Raw genomic sequence first — 19,642 nt, 5'->3', positions numbered from 1 at the left:
AAATAAAAAAAATATATTTTAAACACTAACTTTGTGTTTATTCATGATAATTTTGTTTGATTATTTTATTTTATCTACCAACCGGTTTTAAAGCAACACGAGCTTCTTTATCAAGTTTTGACTAATAAATAACGAAGCGAATTATTAAAAAAAAATCAGATCCTGTCCTTATGTCCCCGATGTTTGTTTATGCTTCTTTTATTACTTTTTATCGTTTTCAACTATTCTTGTTTTGCAATATTCATCCTTATTAATTGTTTAAATGGATAATGTCCGTAAAGAAATAAATAAAAAACAAATAAAAAAAAACATTAAAAAAAAAAATTAACGAAAATTTTTCTAAATAATTATCTAATTTGATACAATCAAACATTAAACCTGCATTCTACACAATTAATAAAGGAACTTTATTCAATAATTACAAAAATAAAGCCTCTTTATATGATATAATAATTTTGGTATATACTAATCTTGATAAATTCATAAAAATTAACATTAAAAAGTTACTGTTTTTAAGAATATAATTCTTTGAATTGAAAATTTTTGTCATTAGATAAAATACAATAAAGAATTCCTCTCTATTTATTTTAATTACAAGTAATATTATAAGAACCGTTAACAGGATATAAAAATTCTTGTATTAATATTTTCCTTACTTATCTATTAAAAAAAGTATTTATCAATTGTATATCCATTATTAACGGGAATTTTATATCAATTTTTTCTCTCACAACAAAAGTATTATCATAACCAAATCAGTTCATGTAAGGGTTATATATTAAAAAGCATGTCGTGTTAGTTTAAAATTTTTGTGCAACAACTATGATGAAGGTGTATAGTGGGTTTTGCATGTTGGTTTAATTGGTGTCCTGACAAAGAGATGGGTATATCTCGAAACCGGTAGAAATTAAAAAGTCGGTAAGTGGTTATGTACAAATATTTAATAACCTTTAATTATTATTTCATTTTGAGTTGTGTTTGAATTTTAAAAAAATGTCACAAACGTATGGTTATAAATTTCATCAAATTACTGCATCCAAAGGTTTTTAACTCACAGCAAATTTATTGATTATTATTAGATTTGAATGCTAACGAGAATTTGAAAACAAACAGTATAAGATCTTTTTTTTTATTATATCATAGACTCACACAGATTATACGCATTACATGCATTTGGCGTACCTTTTGTATTTAGGTAAAAACTTGTAATTTGGCTTTATAAGGGAAATGTTTTTCGCGATTATGATATTCAAGTTAAGTGATAAACAACGTGTGTAAAATTATATGGTAAGTATTTGTATAAATTTACAATCCATTATTTTTAATTAACGTTAAAATGGTGAAAACTTTATTTCCGAGTTTTTACCCAAAATGTAGGTTACTTACTTTTCTGAATAACCGAAGTTAGTGCTATAAAAGCTTTTGGAATTACTACAACCTGTGTATATCTATTGTGACGGGTCATTCTTACATAGTTCTCAAACCCCAAGCCCAGGGCTTTAAATAATCTGGCTTTTGAGTGGAGGACAAGTGCTTTCATATTTATAAATCTTCTTCTCCATGCCTGGGTCCCTAAAATATCGGACAATTAGACAGGGGACAAGCGCTCGAGCATCCCCTTGTTTAACCAGTGGTCATCTGAGGATGCGTCTTCTTCAATAATTTAAAGCATCGTATTCACATATAACATGCATATGATGAAAGAACCTACCCCTTTTCCGAAATTATTTATAATTACTTGTGTTTGTCTTAAGTTTAACATTTTTACTATCAATTTTTTACAAATGAATTTATCAAAAATTTATTATTACTTTGAAATAAAACCGACAAAAAAACATGGAAACTTGAAAAGCTTTTATTGTACCCCAATTGTAGATTTCTGTGAAGTTATAGAGCTGAAACAAACGGAAAGAATTAAAAAATATGGATATTTAAACATAGGCAAAAAGTGAATGTAACATGGTCACCCTCATCAGCCAACGACTGGTCTTAGGCCCTATAAATGCCTAAACTACCATATTCTGTTCTCTCAAATATGATCCACGACTGTTGTGAAGTGTTAATCTTACAAACTACCCAAGGGGTTTAATCCAGTTCTTTAATCCAATAATTTGGACAAACTCAAAATATTGTTAAAATTATAAGATGGAAAAATTTCAATATAATTTTACAAATACTTAGACGTAATGGCCTTAGAATAATTTTGTTTTTGTTATGTATGTTTGTATTTATTTTAAAATATCTTTTCGTATTTTTGTTTACGTAGGATGCAAATATTTCATAAAAATACGATCTTCTGTGATATCAAGGTGTATTGTTCTCATCTCCATACGAATATTATGTGCGCTCATTTATTTTCCTGACGTATGGAAAATTTTCGTATGAAAGGGCACTAAATAAGGAGACCCTTAACGAGGCGTTTTATTATGGGGAAATATATTTATAATGGAAAAATATTTTCCGTTTATTATACTTCCCCGTAAAACAAAACAATTTAATTTACTTTCATTATTTACGGAAAGCGAAAATTGCAATAATATATTTGAAAAACTATTTTGACGAAAAAACTTAATTTCAATTGTTTTTGCAAAATAAAGTCATCTTTATATGGCTCTACATTGTTCCTTTATCTAGGGTATCTATAATAAGTCTTAGTGCGCTTTATGATCTAGGAGCTAGCGCGTTTGCTTACTATCCATGGGGTCTCGGTTTAAATTTTTGAAAGGTAAATTATTTTTAAACAATATTTTTTTGACTTAACCCTAAAAAGCGTTTTATCGAGTAATTAAATAAAAAAAAGAGTTATAAAAACTCGTCAAATGCAGCAACGAGCTCCTTTTTGTCAAATCAAAATATAAGTTTTTTTATAAATATAAATTAGACGTTTTTACTGGTTCTTTTCAGCTATTGTATATGAAAAAATTAAATATATAAAATCATTAATATAATACAACAGATATGCAGAACATTTCATGGAAATGAATACAGAAATTCAGGCATTTACAAGGCTTATGACCTGTCATTATAATTATTACATTTGGATAATTTATATAGGGGCATTTTTGTAGAAATCGCTTGAATGGGCGCTGTACTATAAATAAATATCCAAGCACATCTTGCAGCTACAGAGCGCATAGACGGTTGGTATTCCAGTTTTTTGTCTCCAATTGTGATATAAGGGAGCTAGATTACAGCACGTCTTGTAGTAACAGAGCCATGGACAGTACGAAATCTAACCCCAATTTTCATATTTTTTTATGTGATAATGAAGTTTAGAGTTCAAGTGATATTTTAAAAATCAAAATAAAAAACAAATTTACAAAAATAGGAGTTAGATAACGAGATGTCTTGCTGCTACCGAGCGTATGGATGGTTGGAATTCTAGAGTCCGTTTTCAAAATGAAAGTTTTTGATTGTTGATAAAATTTGCTTAATAAAGCTTGATTACCAATCGTTTTGTAGCTTCAAACCACATGGACGAGTTAAATTCTAGCAACTTAAAACTATCAATAAATTTACGAAAATAAACATAGAGCCAAAAAGTAAACAATAAAAAAAACAATTAGATAAAGCACAAAACAAAAGTTAGTCGTTGGCTAGTTTAAGTGACTAATTTTACCATTCTGCCTATGTTTGAACATTTGTGTTCCTTAAATTCTTTCATTTGTTGATTTTTGCTAATTTTAAGAACTAAAACTTTCATTTATGCTAGTGGCTTTTAAACCGAATTATTTCACTACGTAATTGAGTCTATCCAAAATTTTTTAAACCTCATATTTTCTTCTCCAAATTTTTTTCCATCACTGTTGTACTACACTTACTTATTTATTTATTATGTGTATATGCCTAAAAGGCTTTTACATGGACTGGTATAAAATTAAAACATAAGAGTTTTGTGATAAAACAAGTTAATATGTAGGTACTTCATAATTATAATAAAATAATACAAATAAAGTATCAAATGACATTATGCTTTGATTGAATATATTGTATAACGAATAAATAGGTTGGTACATAATTAAATGTGTTTCAAAATAAAACCAGTTTTAACAAAAATAAATAAGTTTACTGTCGGTATTATTTAAGTGTAGATAAGCAAAGCAGACAAAGTCATAGTGATTTTTACCGCATGCGAGTAATAAAAATTATTTTGATTTCATCGCCCGCCGTGAGAATTTTTATTGCAAAAACTGACGATGGTAAACAAAACATTGCAATTTTTCCATAGTTGTTTCCGAGCTCGTGTAGTCTGATGATTGACGAATTTACAAAATAGTTCCATCTACCAGATGTCACAACAAAAATGACTACTATCTTGTACACCTATGTGGTACTTTAATCATTATCAGTCTAGTTAAATGTAGGAAATCCGGTTTGTTATTTGCCATTTATAAAAAACAAAGTATCGCTGAGAATTCTTCGCTCGGAAGGAGACGATAAGTTTAAAAGGTAAAGTAAAAAAATATAGTCAATCTGTTCAGCTGGAAAATTAAGTTCAAAGGTTTGTGAATCTGAGAAATTTGTTTTGAACTTTTTCTAACTTCATTACACAAACATTGTAAAAACGTTCCCATACTATAACAACAACACATTGTAAAAACGTTCCCATACTATAACAACAACACATTGTAAAAACGTTCCCATACTATAACAACAACACATTGTAAAAACGTTCCCATACTATAACAACAACACATTGTAAAAACGTTCCCATACTATAACAACAACAAAATTCCGGTTCCCCGTAAATATAAACAGAGAAGATAGAACGCCATATCACTCTGTTTTTGGATACGGGCCTCGCTTCCTCTACATATTCTCATGCACACACGTCGACTATTACTACTCTTGACATGTCCAACTTCAAGAATTTTTCGGGTCGGATCGTGCCATGTTTTTCTCGGTCTTCCTCATTTTCTGCATCCATCAACTTTCACATCATAGATAATTTTATCCGTTTGTTTGCTGTCTATTTGCTCTACATGTCTAAACCAATGCAGAGCTCCTCTCTTGATTTTGTCAATAATGCTTGTCTCAGCTTTACATGGTGTACGAATCTCGATATTTGTACACTTATTATACATCGTTTTACTACTTACTACAAATTTGCTAAGTTAGTCCTAACTAAGGCAGTAAACGATGTTTTTTGGAAGTGGATGGAATTAAAGTCTATGACAGTTCTTAGTTAATCTTAATATCTCCTTAGATAGTAAAATCCTGCCCGTCTCCTTAAGAAATGAACAGACTCAAAATTTCGCCAAATAAATAAATTGTTTAATGGAGGAGAAAAAAAATTAACTTACAAAACTAAACTGCGTAAGAAAGCCAATATAAAGTTTTTCTTTCAAAGTAAGCCAAGAGTTAGGCGTCGAACTTTGAGTCAAAACGAACGAGTTTTCGCCTGAAAGTAATGAAGAAGCTAATATATAAGTATATATCGCACTCCCCGAAGAACAGTGCCGTAAGTCAAATTTGGCTATTTTCTATTATGAATACAATTTAACGCGCCCGTTCATGTGATGCAGCCGGCAATGTAAATTAAACTTAAATTATCAATATCTCGAAAACTGCTGTGAATACTACCACATTTTTTATAATTTAAGGTAACCCTGTCACACGAGAAAAAAAATATATCACAAGATACATTATATATATTTTTTTTAAATATTTTGTATTTCAATATTAGACCTTTTATAACTGTATAATCTTTTTCGACATTTTATAGCTTCAACTGCAGAGTTAAAGCTGTTAAAAATACAAAAGGGCATTAACAGAAAATGTATGAAAAAATGTGCTGTGATGGATTTCCAGTTTCCGGGAAGCTATAATTTTTGACATTTAGTGTATTTAGATACCTTCTGGGTTCTAATTTTGAAATGTCGGCGTAACTTCCCGATGACAACTCGTGACATCACGGGCAGAGTAATAAAAAATCCCAGAACTTTCAAAATCATGGCAATGATAAAACAATATATAAAAAAATATTTTTTTTCACTTTGGCTTAGTTTAATAGTTTTCTTTAGCTGTTATGAGTTTTTTTTTTTAATGAAACCCAAATCGATATAAATTTTTTGGCAGAATCTCATATTGACAATAAAAAAGTAAATTGTAAAATTTAAGACCCACAACAGCTTATTCCTTGCATGTTGGACTTGAAAAAAAAGACTCTCATTCTAAATTTTTCAATTTTCACTCCACGTTTTTAATGCAAAATTTTTTTTTTTTCATAGTTTCACTAATCAAACGCCCTAATTTTTGGAACTTCTATGATCTTTAAATATATTTTTATACGTCATAAAATAAATGGGTAGAAATTCATTCTGTGCTCTTCAAATATCTTAAAAAATAACATAAAAACAATTCAATTCGAAAACAATTTTGTCCGTTTTTGAAACCCAAGGAAATGCAAGGAACTGTTTTTGAAAAGATTTTTACCATGGCCAAGATTAAAAAAACAATAATATAGCGGGGTTTATAAAAATATAAATTTTAATGGATCTGAGGGGTTCATAGTCGATGGTCGATGACACACCCACACATTTCACTTGAAAGAGTACGATGACCGATGGAAGCGATGTCATCGTTTTCTATAGAATCCAATTTAAAGAATTATGCAACTCAAACAAAAGTATTACACAGAAAAAAACTCTCTTTTTTAGAACACTTTTTACACTAAGATGCAAATACCATTGTACACCTTCATCATAGCTGTTGCACAAAAATATGAAACCAAAATACTGAAAGGACACAAGGTATTACAAGCTACCACCGATGGCCACTGATTATGATAAAAAAAAGTTTTTTGGGAACAACCCGTAGTAAATTCTGACTACTTTCTTCCACCCCTCCTTCAATAAAAAAAAAACAGTGCGCGTTGGTGTTAGTTTATAATAGCATGTGTCACATAACCTCAGTTTTATATATTTGTTCAACTACTATGTCTTATTAGTGTCCTGACGTAAAGACGGGTAAGTTTCAACACCGGTAGACTTAAAAAAGTCGTCGAATGGTACAACAAATGTACAACAATTAATACTTGAGAGTTCATTAAGAGTGAGGCTTCAAGGACCTGACTTTCCCATCTGAGACATTGTTTTAATTTATGAAGGTACTGGAAATTAGACATTTTTTTTTAAAAGAGTCACATTACTGGTCATGCGGTTACAAGACGAAATCCCAGCTGAATGTTTGTACGAGGTTTTCTTGTAATTTGCATTACTGATACCAAAACCACGTTTGACTTTCGCTGAAAGAAATTTCTTTTCTGTGGTCCCAAGATTTTTTAATATCCTGAATAAACATAATAAGTTCCTTGAAACGAAAACTATTTTTAGGAGAACTGTACAAGTTTGAATTCTGTTAAAAAAAAGAGAAACCATTGCAGGAGACTGCTGCGAAATATTGAATAGATTCATATTTGTAACAATTTTATGATGTTTATTTTTGGTACTCTTTTAAAACGCGTGCTTCCACTTTCCACTATGTTGTATTCAAACTCAACACCGTGCTTTATACGTTTTTAAAAAATTTAATATGTATCTTTTTCCGAATAAATAAATAAATACAAATGTTTATTAAAATGTTTGACAGGTAAATTAATACTTAATGGTAACGACTTATGTAGGTATATTGTTAAAAAGTTTGTCACAACTCTATATCCTTTGTATCCGCAACCACTGTTTACTTCCCACCTAAGTATCCTTTGATCATCCGCCACAATAAGACTTCGTGTCATGAATCGAGTGTTTATTTTGTTGAACGTATGTCGCATCATAAAATTTGTTTCCACCAACCACCAGTGTTCAGCTCTAGATCAGAGACTTGTCCTAGTGTTGGTGTTTCTCGCAATTGACCAGCAAACCACAGCAATTCCATCAAAAACGAACCAGGTTAATGACATATATCCCTAATTCATTTAATTTGTTGGGGTTGTGACCAATTGACACCGCATATCGAGGATATTCACCTATTTTATTAATATTAAAGTACAATCAACTCCGTTAAATAATATCGTAGAAGCCCTAAAGCTTTGCTCTCAGCAATTTCTTTTATTTTTTTGTTTTTTGTTAGTTTTCCCACTATTATGATGATGAAGGATACTGATGATGGGAAAGAACAGTAATTGTGGGTACAAAGTATGTTAAAGTTGTGACAATATTTTATCAATGCATACCTATATGATTTGCAACCTTGCAACTTATTATATCAATAAAAATTGAAATTCACAAAAAAAAACATCTTCGCTTATTTATTGATACCTTTTTGAGACGTTTTTTTGGTTTTAGCCATTTCAAAAGTGTCAGAATAATAAATCACTAACTAAAACACATAAATAAGCACAAACTATTCAAAGCTGCTAAGCACGCAAGTAAGGGTGAGTGTAAATATAAAATGCAAACCTTAAAAGCTTCCCTGAATTTGTTCGACATAAGGTTGTACAGAAAGGGGTTGATGGTTGTTGACAAGAAGTACAAAACTCCAGACAAGTAGGTCAGGATCCTGTAAACCTGCGAAACAAAAACACACATTATTTAAACAAGATTTATTAAGATTTCTGTCACCAGCTGAAACTTTCAGGAAACAATTTAAAATTTGTGTATCATCTTACGAAAAATTGAAATTCAATGTGAAATCAAAAGTTACTAATGGATAAGTTTTAAAGACAATACATTTATGTCACTTTTAAAGTATTTTTTTAAATAAATATTTTTTGGTTTTTATGATTTACCCAAATATTTCATTTTAATGGCCATTTTCAACGACTTGTAAATAAAACTCTTAGAAAATAGGAATCATGTTGAGGTAGAGTAAGATTCGAATCACGGACCTTTGAGCCTTAAGACATAGTTATATCAAAATTGAAATAAAATAATTTTCTTAAATTAAGGAAGTTATACTCTTATAGTTATAGAGGTTATTTACTCCCGATTGTTTACTTCAATAATGCGTAGGTACTCGTTCTATAGCGAAACGCTGTTTTTTAATCAAAGCTTCTAGGTTCAATTTCCTGAGGCAGGCTGTTTGCTACAATGCTTTTGATTAATTATTTTTTCGAGCCAGAAATAACAGAAAATGCCATGAAAATAAAAAGCGAATTTTTAAAAACACAAAAAAAAATTCTTTGATCAAATTATATAGCTATCAACTTATGATAAATAGTTTACCTGAATTACCACCACCTGGTAGAAGAATTGGAGAAATAAAGATTAAAGTATAAGCAAAATTGTGATTGTAATACAATATAACTTGACAACAACGGAAATGAGAAAAGTTGACCGAAGAAGACCTCTTTTACCTAGTTTCCTAAGCATCTACATATGTTCAAAAATAAGATAATAAATAAGTACCTGCTATGAACATAATTGGAATTTAAAAAAAGAATTGCAGTCCTTATTTACCGAAACTAAATTGATTGGATATCGATTGCCAAAACGAAACGAACGAATCGAGCCGGCTTGTGGTCCCGTGGCTAGTGTCGCGGACTCACGGATCAGAGATCAAAGATTCGCACCCCGCTCTACCACAAATTGGTTTCCATTTTTTTGTGTGAGTTTTTTACAATTCGTTGAAAATGGTCCTAAAAAATCTGAAACATTTACGTCAATCATAATAACTGAAATTTTTTTATTTTTTTTTTCATAGAAAAACAAAACAAATCGACACGAGAATACCCTTAAAACTATATTGATGTTTTTTGTAGATATTTCTTGCTAAAAATCTTAGAACAAGAATAAAATTATCAATAAAACTTTATTGCTTACTCACACGTTTGTTTAATTTGACCAACGAGCGCTTTCGCCTTAGAAGGCATTTTCAGAACTGGTAAATTGTTAACAAATGTTCAACTTTTATAATATTTGTAACAAGGTTTGGATATATAAAAAAGGGGATCAAGTCAGTATTTTATTAAGAAACTAACAACGATAATATAATAACAACGGGTTTGCATTTAAAAAATGCGATTTTCAGGTGAATGTGTGGAAAAACTATGTACGATAGATGCACACATGTAGAGATCTATACATTATGTAAGGCTAAGATAAGTCCTATCGACGAAATCAAAAAAGGAGCTCTGCGCTGGTTTGGACATGTAGAGGGAATAAACAGCAAAAGAACGGCTAAGATATAATCACAATGCGAATGTTGAAATTGAAGTAGACCGATAAAGACATGGCAAGATCAAATCCAACAAATACTCGAAGATGGACATGTCAAAAGTCGGAATAATCGACGCGCGTGCATGAAAAGATGTATGATAGAGCGATGTGGCGTTCTATTCTCTCTGCTCACTTTTACGGGGAAACGGCGAGATGGTTTGTTTTTTTGTTCGTTGCCTCCATGGTGTAGTGCCTAAAAACACTTGATTCACGCTCTGGAGGTTCCGGGTTCGATTCCTGGTGAAAACACAAAAATGTGATGTGATTTTTCTCAAGCCTGGGTGTTCTATGCTGTAATTTCTCCACTGGCCAAGAAGAAAAAAAAAATTTAATCATAAAAAAATATAAAATCTATGTATTCTGATTTCTGAGGTTCTATAAGGGGGCTACAGGTAGTAACAAGAAATTTTACTTGACGTTTAAAACGAAAGTAAAAAGAATTATTAATATTGTGTATAATCGATCGATCTTGTAAAGAGAAAAAAAATGAAATTATCAAATTGGCTCTATGGAGAAAATATGTTCGATGTAGAATAAGGGAAAAATAAAATAAAAAATATTATTTTAGGGTAAGGTTTGCCGCGAGGCGGTTGAATTTTAGATTTTTATTGAAAAAAGCCATGCTTTGGTAAAATGATTTTGGATACAAAATGAATGTTTTTCTGCAATATAAATATGCAAAAATTATAATCATTCATTTCATAGTACATAACAATGGCTTTCATAATGAACCCTTTCCCCTCATCTTCTCAAATCAGTTCGTAAAATTGTATCAAACTGAGCGAGCGGCCGTCAGAATAGCATGCGCGACCGCTGTTCTCGATAAATAAATTTCTATAATACTGTATGAATTGTGTGAGTCGATGAACTTGAACTGGTTTTGTACTATGGTGATATGAAGAAAAGACATGATTTGCTATATTTTCGGGCCTGTTTATGATATGCCATTAAATATGCTTTTTACCCGTGGAAACGTAATCTGGTACGTATTTTGGCATTTAAACTGACATACGACATTAGAAAGATATTTTTGCACCGTGTAAATATTTTATTATTAAGAAGAAGTTATTTAAGAAGTAAGACGATATTTAACAATGAACATCAATCCCAAAAACAAAGTATTAGATCCTTTTATTTATTTATTTTTTGGGTAAACAAACAGAATGTACAGTAATATTGAAAATTAATTTGTAAATTAGTGTATGACACTCATGCACACACCAAATAAATTGTTAACACTTAAAACAATAATTTAAATGTAAAAAATGTAAGTGATAAGAAAAAAAAACGAGCAAACGGAACCAGCGTGTGAGTGAGGCTTTTGACTTTCCAATACAGTCGGATATTGTTGAAACTCCCTCCTAAATTTTCAAAGACCTCACACTTGAAGAACATTATATCAGTATGGCATTTTCGATCAAGCAGGGGTAGCTATCGTGTCATCTGCACTTCAAAATGTTGGCCTTATATCACTAAACAACATATCGAACGTCATTTATTGAATTTTAATTGGGCGTGAGAGAACAAAAACAAAAACCACTTTACCATCTCAGCCAGTTGTGGTAAATTCTGATCTAATTAATTTTATTTTTGACCAACATAAAGAAAAGAACATAAAAGTAAAAAAACACGGAAGAAAAATCGAAACAAAAAACACATAAGTCTGGTAAAAAAAATTGAGTCCGAGTGTATTGGAAAATATTTGTAAATGTCCGAGGAATTACAAAAATTGAAAAACACAAGATAAGTTCTGATATTGTTTTCACAAAGCTGGTTGCAATTGAATTTGATAAAACAGTGGTTTGTGTGCCAGTCACATGACAATAACGTTCCACATTGTGATATTTTTGCAAATTTCGATGGAACTACAATTGGGCTCAGAAGATTCACGGGAGAAATAGAAGAATTGTCAGATGGCGAGAAGCTGCCTTAAAGTTTTATTCACCTCAGTAGAATGGAAGCTAGGAAGTCACTAATAAGAAAAGCTCAAGCACTGATCAACTATACTTTATTGCCATTGCGAAATTATCAACTTTGGACATTGCAATTAAAGTCTGTCGAAGACAACCTCTAGAAAAATTTGGCTCTGTAGGTGGCCTACAACCGCAAATAGGAATCATAAGTTGTATGCGTCTCACAATAATCCATCAAAGATTTAAATGGTATTTAATACTTTTATTTAATTGAATTATTATGAACCAGTTTAAAAAAATAATTACTTCGTATCCTGAGAATGTTATTATATCAGTGCTAGCTGACAAGATAAAACACGTGAGAAAAAATAGTTTTCAGGGGAATTCCGAGAGCCTGCAAAATAAAACGGACTACACTTGCAACAAGTATCCGAATATTATAATTTCTAGAATGTGATATTTGTGCAACAGATTATGTGAATTTGACTAAAAAAGATAATCTGGCAGAGCCTCGAATGACTGAATAATTTACCTATAAGATGATTTCAGAAGCAATAGGAGACACATCGATTATTGAGAAGGCCTTACTACCTTCCACTAAGGGATTTTCCTATCACAGTCAAGCCACACGAATTGTAAAAATAGTAACGAAAGTATCAGTTTTTGTCTGCAGAAACCAAAAAAGAAAAAGTTTCAACGAAAAATGGCAGAAATGAAGAAAATTAATGCCAGTGTTTAAGATTAGTAGTAATAACCGTCAACTAGAATTTTGATGTTTTTTTTAACATAAAACAAAATAATTCTCTGAAGCTGCTCAAAAAATGGCATCCAGTTTTTTTATGTTTTATATTTGCAATAAATACCGAAAAAAATATAAAAAAATTTGCATCCCCAAAAAAAATTTTTTTTAACACTACCATGAAAATGTTAAAATACCTAAACTTCAACAGTCTTGCGGCAAATATTATGGTAAAAATATTTTTCTGTTTATTTTTCCCGTAATCTGTAGGGCTTCCGCATAGGGCCGTTTTCAATTTCCAAAAAAATATAAATCGAACCAATAGTGTATGATTTAATGGTTTTTTAATGTTCCCATGGTAAAGGACTGCCCAGTAAAGAAATTTAATCATTATTACTAAAAAATCAATATTTTTGTTCCACTTGCATATGAAATTTAAATATATAGATTTTTTATAGAAATATGTATAGTTTTTTATTTTGCGTTTGGAATCACGAGAGTTTGGCTTAGAAACGATATAAATATGGATTCACTACACGTTCGGAATATCCGAATACGGGTCGAACTAAATTATATGACCTGCTAATTTAACGGAAATTATACGCCAACTTCAGGGCGTAATAGAGTCATAAAGTAAAGATATCTTCGCTTAACTTCCGGAACTCTAGCTGAACTCAGTTTGAGAACTTTGAAATTCACTCGTAGGCTTCAACAATAATTATTATTTTCAGATATTATTGCTCAAAAGTATGAAAACACCCAAACCGCATTGAAAGATAAACTATTTGGTTACGGATCATGAAGGTTATATTATTATACTGTTAAAGTTTTTGATGGGCCGGGTGAGTTTAATGTTGAATAAAACATTTTGAAAGTGTCGAGTCAATGAAATGCGGCTAAAATGTTGTAATATATGTGTTAGGATTATGATAAAATTATAAAGAAACTTATCAATGAAACTACATGGTTTAGTTTAGGTAAACGTTGTAAACAATTCACCAGTCTTGAAGATGCCTACTTAGGCGAAAGCACTCGTTGGTCAAAATAATTTAAAGTAAAACTAAACGAAGAAGTTTCATTGATAAGTTTTTTTACAATTTTATCATAATCATTACCTACCGAGTTTTATCAAAAAATATCATCAAAACACATCGATATTACATGTTTAAGGGTTTACTTGAAGATATTTATAAACTCTTAAAGGACTGTAATAAATAATCCCTTTGCACGCGGTGATGTAAGATCGTGTTTCCACTAGTAAAAGACAGAATATTCAAAATTTTAGAAATTAAAAAAAAACATAGAGGCATACTGTTTAATTTGTTGTTTCATAATTAATGCGAATAAACAGATAAATAAGCCTTGCTAAAGCAAAATAGATTTAAAATTTCAAATACCCCGCTCATCTTACGCGCGTGCGTCCCCTGTCACTGGCATAAGCCAACTAAATACTTAATATGTGTTAGATAACACCTGCTGCAAAACAGCATCTCTGTCTTCCTTGTTATGACTTATATCTTCGTGTTCTCTCTTGTATAGGGTATCCGTATAAATGTTTTGCTGAATTAGCGGACATTCATTATTCGCGTGGCAAGGATCAATATTTTTTTGTATTAACATTTAGCATAGTTATACAAATATTAATTTCCAAATCAGGTGTAAAAATGCCAATTTGAAGATTACAAAAAATACGAATTAGTCTTTTAAAAAATAAGAGCAAAATATTAAATATTGTGTTCTATGTCGACTTGTGTGACATCACAGCCACACAAGGGTTTATTAAGTGCAGTTTGCAAAACCGTTTACATCACAAGAACGAGAAGATAAATGAAATTTTTTTACATTAATATAAATTACTTTATTTATCGGCGTCGTAGTGTAATGATCAGCGCGCTTGCCAACCTTGCAAGAGGTCTCGGGTTCAATTCCCGACATGGCTGATATGAAATATTTATTGAAAGGGGTGTTTTTACAACAGAATATTTCAAAGTCTATGGACTGGTACCTGAAGCGTAAGACTGATCATCTTACATCCATGTTACAAAAAAATATCAAGATATGTTGCGATTGGTATACTAATGCAGTCGTCTATGCACCATTAGGTGCAGAAAGATGATAATAATAATAATAATAATAATAATCATGGTTTATGAACAAAAATAAAAATAACTTTATCTACTACATAAACACGTAGGTTATAGATTTATCTGGATCATTTCTAGTCTGCCTAATTAGGTACAACCTGTTTTAAGGCAGACATTGTTATGCCAAAATAGACAATTACATTACTACCTACTTGTAAATATACTATACAGTTATACAATATGAATTTATTAGGAATTTATTTTCAGTAAATTTTTTCGATTTTTCTCGACCTAAATCCAGTAACCAATTTTTTACAAATTTGTAAATTGAATCCGGTTCATGGTTTTCCAATCTTTGGGTAACATATTGAATATTTTGAGGCCCAGAAATCTGAAATTCCCCATCCTATTATGCCATAAGCAAGAATTACGATGATAATGAATTTATTTATGTTTTGTATAATTATTTTATTATGTTACAATTTTTATGAATTCTCTATCCTAACGGTTTTTCTTTAAATAAGTTGAATTTCATAATAAAGTTACCAGTCTCAAAGATGGCCCGAAAGCGATGAAACCGATAACTGCTCATTCCAAATTTGTGGATTTAAAAGCATCACTTGTCTTTTATTTCTACTGTATATGTGCGTTAAGTTTGTGTCCGGGAGGATGAAGAATACCGTTAAGTTTGTGAAATAGAACCGGAATTCTTAACAAGTGATTTTGACTCGATTCAGCTAGGAAAATAACATCAAAAGATATCATTTACAGTATTAACAATATGACCATTCATTCAATTAACATGAATTGAGATCTAGAAATAGCTCTTGGCTTACGTTTTACGTTTTTCACTCATGTTAATAATATCAAAGAAAAAGCCCTAAAGATGTTAGGATTTGTATTCAGAACGTGTAAATCTTTTCAATCTGTATCATCGGTAATTTCTTTAATCAAGTCTTTAGTTCGTAGTTATTTGGAATTGGGATCTACAGTCTGGTCACCACATTACATAACTCACATTAATTTAATTGATTCTGTTAAAAAAAAAATTCTTCGTATCCTCATATTTAAATTTAACCTGGGCGGAACCCTTCAGTCTTATAATCAGCGCCTAGAACATTTTGGTATGGATAAGTTTAAATTTAGGAGACAGATTTTAGACTTGATGTATCTTTATAAAAAAATTCATTGTAATGTTGATTCTACATTTTTTTTAGAGAATTCACCTCTGAATGTCTCCAGTAGGCGATTAAGATCGTACACAATATTTTATTTTCGAACCTTCAATAATAATATGGCGCACTTTCATGCATTATCACGTATATTAAGATTGTTTAGTAACGCTGATATTGATATCTTTAACAATACATTAAATAATTATAGGAAAACTGTAATGCAATTTATAAAGTCAAATAGTCACTTATGTTAGTTAGGTAAAATAATGTATAATAACCTGTAAGTACAAGTTGATTGTAATAACTTTTATACCAATCATAGAATTCAATTAAGCTAGCCAATTTAAAATAAATAAATATTACAACCTTTCTTTTCTTTATTTGTCCTTGCTGTGTTTACACATAATTGATGAACAAGATCTAAAATAATGATTTGTATTTATTATACCATGTTTATTGTTTTTAAATCATTATAAATAAAATGAAAAATATAAATAAATACTCTTAGCTAAAAATCCTAAAGAAATACCGAGTACAGAAATCGTCGCCTCGTAGTATAGTTGTTGACAGGTACGACTATTATAATCCTGGGTTCGATTCCTGTTACGATCGACACAAAATATTTGTTTATCATCATCAGTATTCCCTTTCCAAACCTAATAGTGCATAGAGCACTGCATTGGTATACTAATTGCAGCGTATCTAGATTTTTTTGTTACGTTCTCTTGGTTCACGTTCACGTTCACCTTCGGGTAAAATAATTAGTCTAACGTTTTAGGTGCATATTTGTTAATCAGATGATTTTACACTGCAAGATTTCTCTTTTTAGAAGATCCGAAGGGTAGTGATGACGTTTTGGCTTTTGTTTATAAATCCCCCAAATCAATTATCTGCATTAAGTTTGTATTTCTATGGAACAACTTTGTTAACTTTCTTCTTTATGCTTGCATAGTTCCCCATGACTATAAAAAAGCTCTTATCAGCGCAAATAATTAATTTGATTGTTAAAAAATATTCGACAGAGAATGAAAGGGATTACCATACACTCAGTTAAAATTATGTTTTATGTAAAGAAGATGATAGAAGACAATGAGACGTAATAAGCCGGAAGAAAAAGTAATTATATTTGAGCATAAAAAAAATTAAACATATTTTTTTGCGAAATACATAAAAAAATAGTTGATTTTACCTAATGTATATTTAAAAGCAATTTTGATAGAACGGCTTTCAAAAATGAAAAAAATAAATGATTTCTATACTTTTCACCAGACGACAGCCTTAAACCACCATTAGTCTATTCCGTTTTTTGTTTGTTTATTGAGCTAGTTCGTATATAATGAGCTAATTAACACAATAATTTTTAAATAATAATACGCCTGACACTATCAACATTTAATAATAATATATATTTATGTAATTGTCCTAACTTAGTTCAATTAGTGTAACGCTGGGGTAACTCGTTGTATAAAAAAACCATTGCTAAATGAGTTTTGGGACTCTGTTCTGATTATTAATCTCTAGTTTCAGACGAATGACATTATTTTTTATCATATTAATAAATACTAAAACATTGAATTTTATTAAAGACACTTCTTAATTGGAGTGTAATAATAAAACTTTTTAAAGAAAAACACGAGTTATAAATGTGTTAACTAATATTGAAAATAATATCGTAAGTAGGATTGTAAAAGGAGATTGCCACAATTAATAAAAGAACTTAGCCGTTTGACATGAACCGTATTTGGATGCCCTCATTTTCAAAGGTTCTAGATTGCCTTGGGCAATCGGCATATTATACTAAAGAACTTTTAAAGGATATATTCTGATGTATATAGAAAGGGTCTAACGAAGACAAAGGTATAGTTAGGGTTGGAAAAAAAGCAGAGAGTAATTCTATTAAATGGAATGGTCTCATATTGATATTACAAGAAGTTGTGAGTAAAGAGGGGTCTTAATAAAACTAGTAAAATTGTGCCCCCTTGAGATTTTGATCATTCTTCATTTCCGTACCCAATGGTGCATAAGATAGTGCATAGGTAAACCAAATGGAGCTTAGTTTGATCATCTTTTGCATTAAGGTAAGGTGGTCAGTCTTACACTTCAGGTGCAAGTTTTCACTCGATTACCTTGTTGAGGATTTTAACCTGAGAGTAGTCATTGAGTCGAAAACACTCAACCTGGTTTCTGGTTCTATGTCACACACAGAAGTTAATTATTTATCAGCCTGGACAGTGAATACTGAGGTTTATAAACCTTTTTATTATTTTTGTTTGAATAATAAAAATAATAAAAAAATAGCTACCTAATATTTAGTTTTTTTTCTAATCTAGAACGATAATTACATTTAACATATTTTTTTTTTTAAATTTTATTTAAATTATTTATTGACAATTCTTGATAGAATTTCAATGTAATGATGTAATAACTTATATTTACATATAAGTTATTCATTAAAAAATAATTGGTACACTTTCACTTATTTATTTTGACCAATTAGCGCTTTCAGCCTCTAATGGGCCTCTTCAGACGAAATCGTATGAAATTATGATGATCAGTCTTACGCCTCGGGTGCCAGTCTCACCATCATCATGAGCTTGACATCCACACTGATGCAGTCTCTATGAAATACTCTTGTGTAAAAAAACCTACTATTGAAACATTTTTATTTATTATACTTAAAATATATTTCATATAAAAGTAATTTGAAAACTCTCCTCACTAGGAAATCTTGTTCTTAGGAAGACTCTACAGAATGAGATACAAAAACATTCTTAAAAAAAAATGGCAATAAACAAATATTGTTTAAATGTATAATAAATAACCTAGTAGGTAGTAATGTTATCGTTTGTTTTTGCATAAAAATGTCTGCCTTAAAACAGGTTGTACCTAATTAGGCAGACTACACATAACCTAGAGAAATCTTTTACCTAAGTATATACATATATAGTAGATAAAGCAATAATTGTCAGTTTTTGTTAATCAACCATTATTACTATTATTATTATTATATTTCAAAAAAAACTAATTTTTCTTCCTTAATTTAATTCAGCCGCATTTTCATATCTCTATCGAAACATGGTTTGTTATCAGTTTACTAAATATAACGGGGAAGCATATTATACAATTTATCAGACAAATAAAACTTAAACCAGCCATTGACAGGTCATAAGCCCTGTAGATGCCTGGACTTCTATATTACCTTCTCTTAAATGTTCTTCATCTCTGTTGTAATATGTTTATATAAACAGCTCCCCAAGGAGTTGAATCTAGTTTTTGTCTACGAAAATTTGGACAAACTCAAAATATTGTTGATAAATTACCTGGTCCATGAAGAAGTATAGAAATTAAAAAAATAAAATTTTCTGGCGTTGCCTAGTATGTAGGTGGAATAATTCAATTAGATGAATCTCACCCGCATAAATAAAGGTTTCAGCTCTTTAACTTCACAAACATCAACAGATGAAAGAATTGAAGGAATATAGATGTTCAAATATAGGCAGAATGGTGATTGTTACACAGTGTGTAAAGTGGCGACTTAAACCAGCCATTGACAGGTCATAAGCCCTGTAGACGC

At 30.5% G+C, this 19,642-nt stretch overlaps 1 protein-coding gene across 1 annotated transcript in view; it reads right to left on the bottom strand.

Annotated features, from left to right (window-relative positions):
• LOC148280867 (pyrokinin-1 receptor-like) overlaps nucleotides 1–19,642 on the bottom strand; it is a 142,456-nt gene that overhangs the window by 59,954 nt on the left and 62,860 nt on the right. The window contains exon 3 of the mRNA XM_088227646.1: nucleotides 8,400–8,507. Coding sequence (XP_088083772.1) covers nucleotides 8,400–8,507 — 108 coding nt within the window. The remainder of the gene's footprint in view (nucleotides 1–8,399; nucleotides 8,508–19,642) is intronic.

This window comes from Micrasema longulum, unplaced genomic scaffold (assembly GCF_059751315.1).
Source record: "Micrasema longulum isolate JH-2025_06_02 unplaced genomic scaffold, ASM5975131v1 h1tg000521l, whole genome shotgun sequence".
NCBI classification, from domain to species: domain Eukaryota; kingdom Metazoa; phylum Arthropoda; class Insecta; order Trichoptera; family Brachycentridae; genus Micrasema; species Micrasema longulum.
Note: the sequence above shows the minus strand (reverse complement) of the source record. Positions and strands in the feature narration are given on the sequence as shown.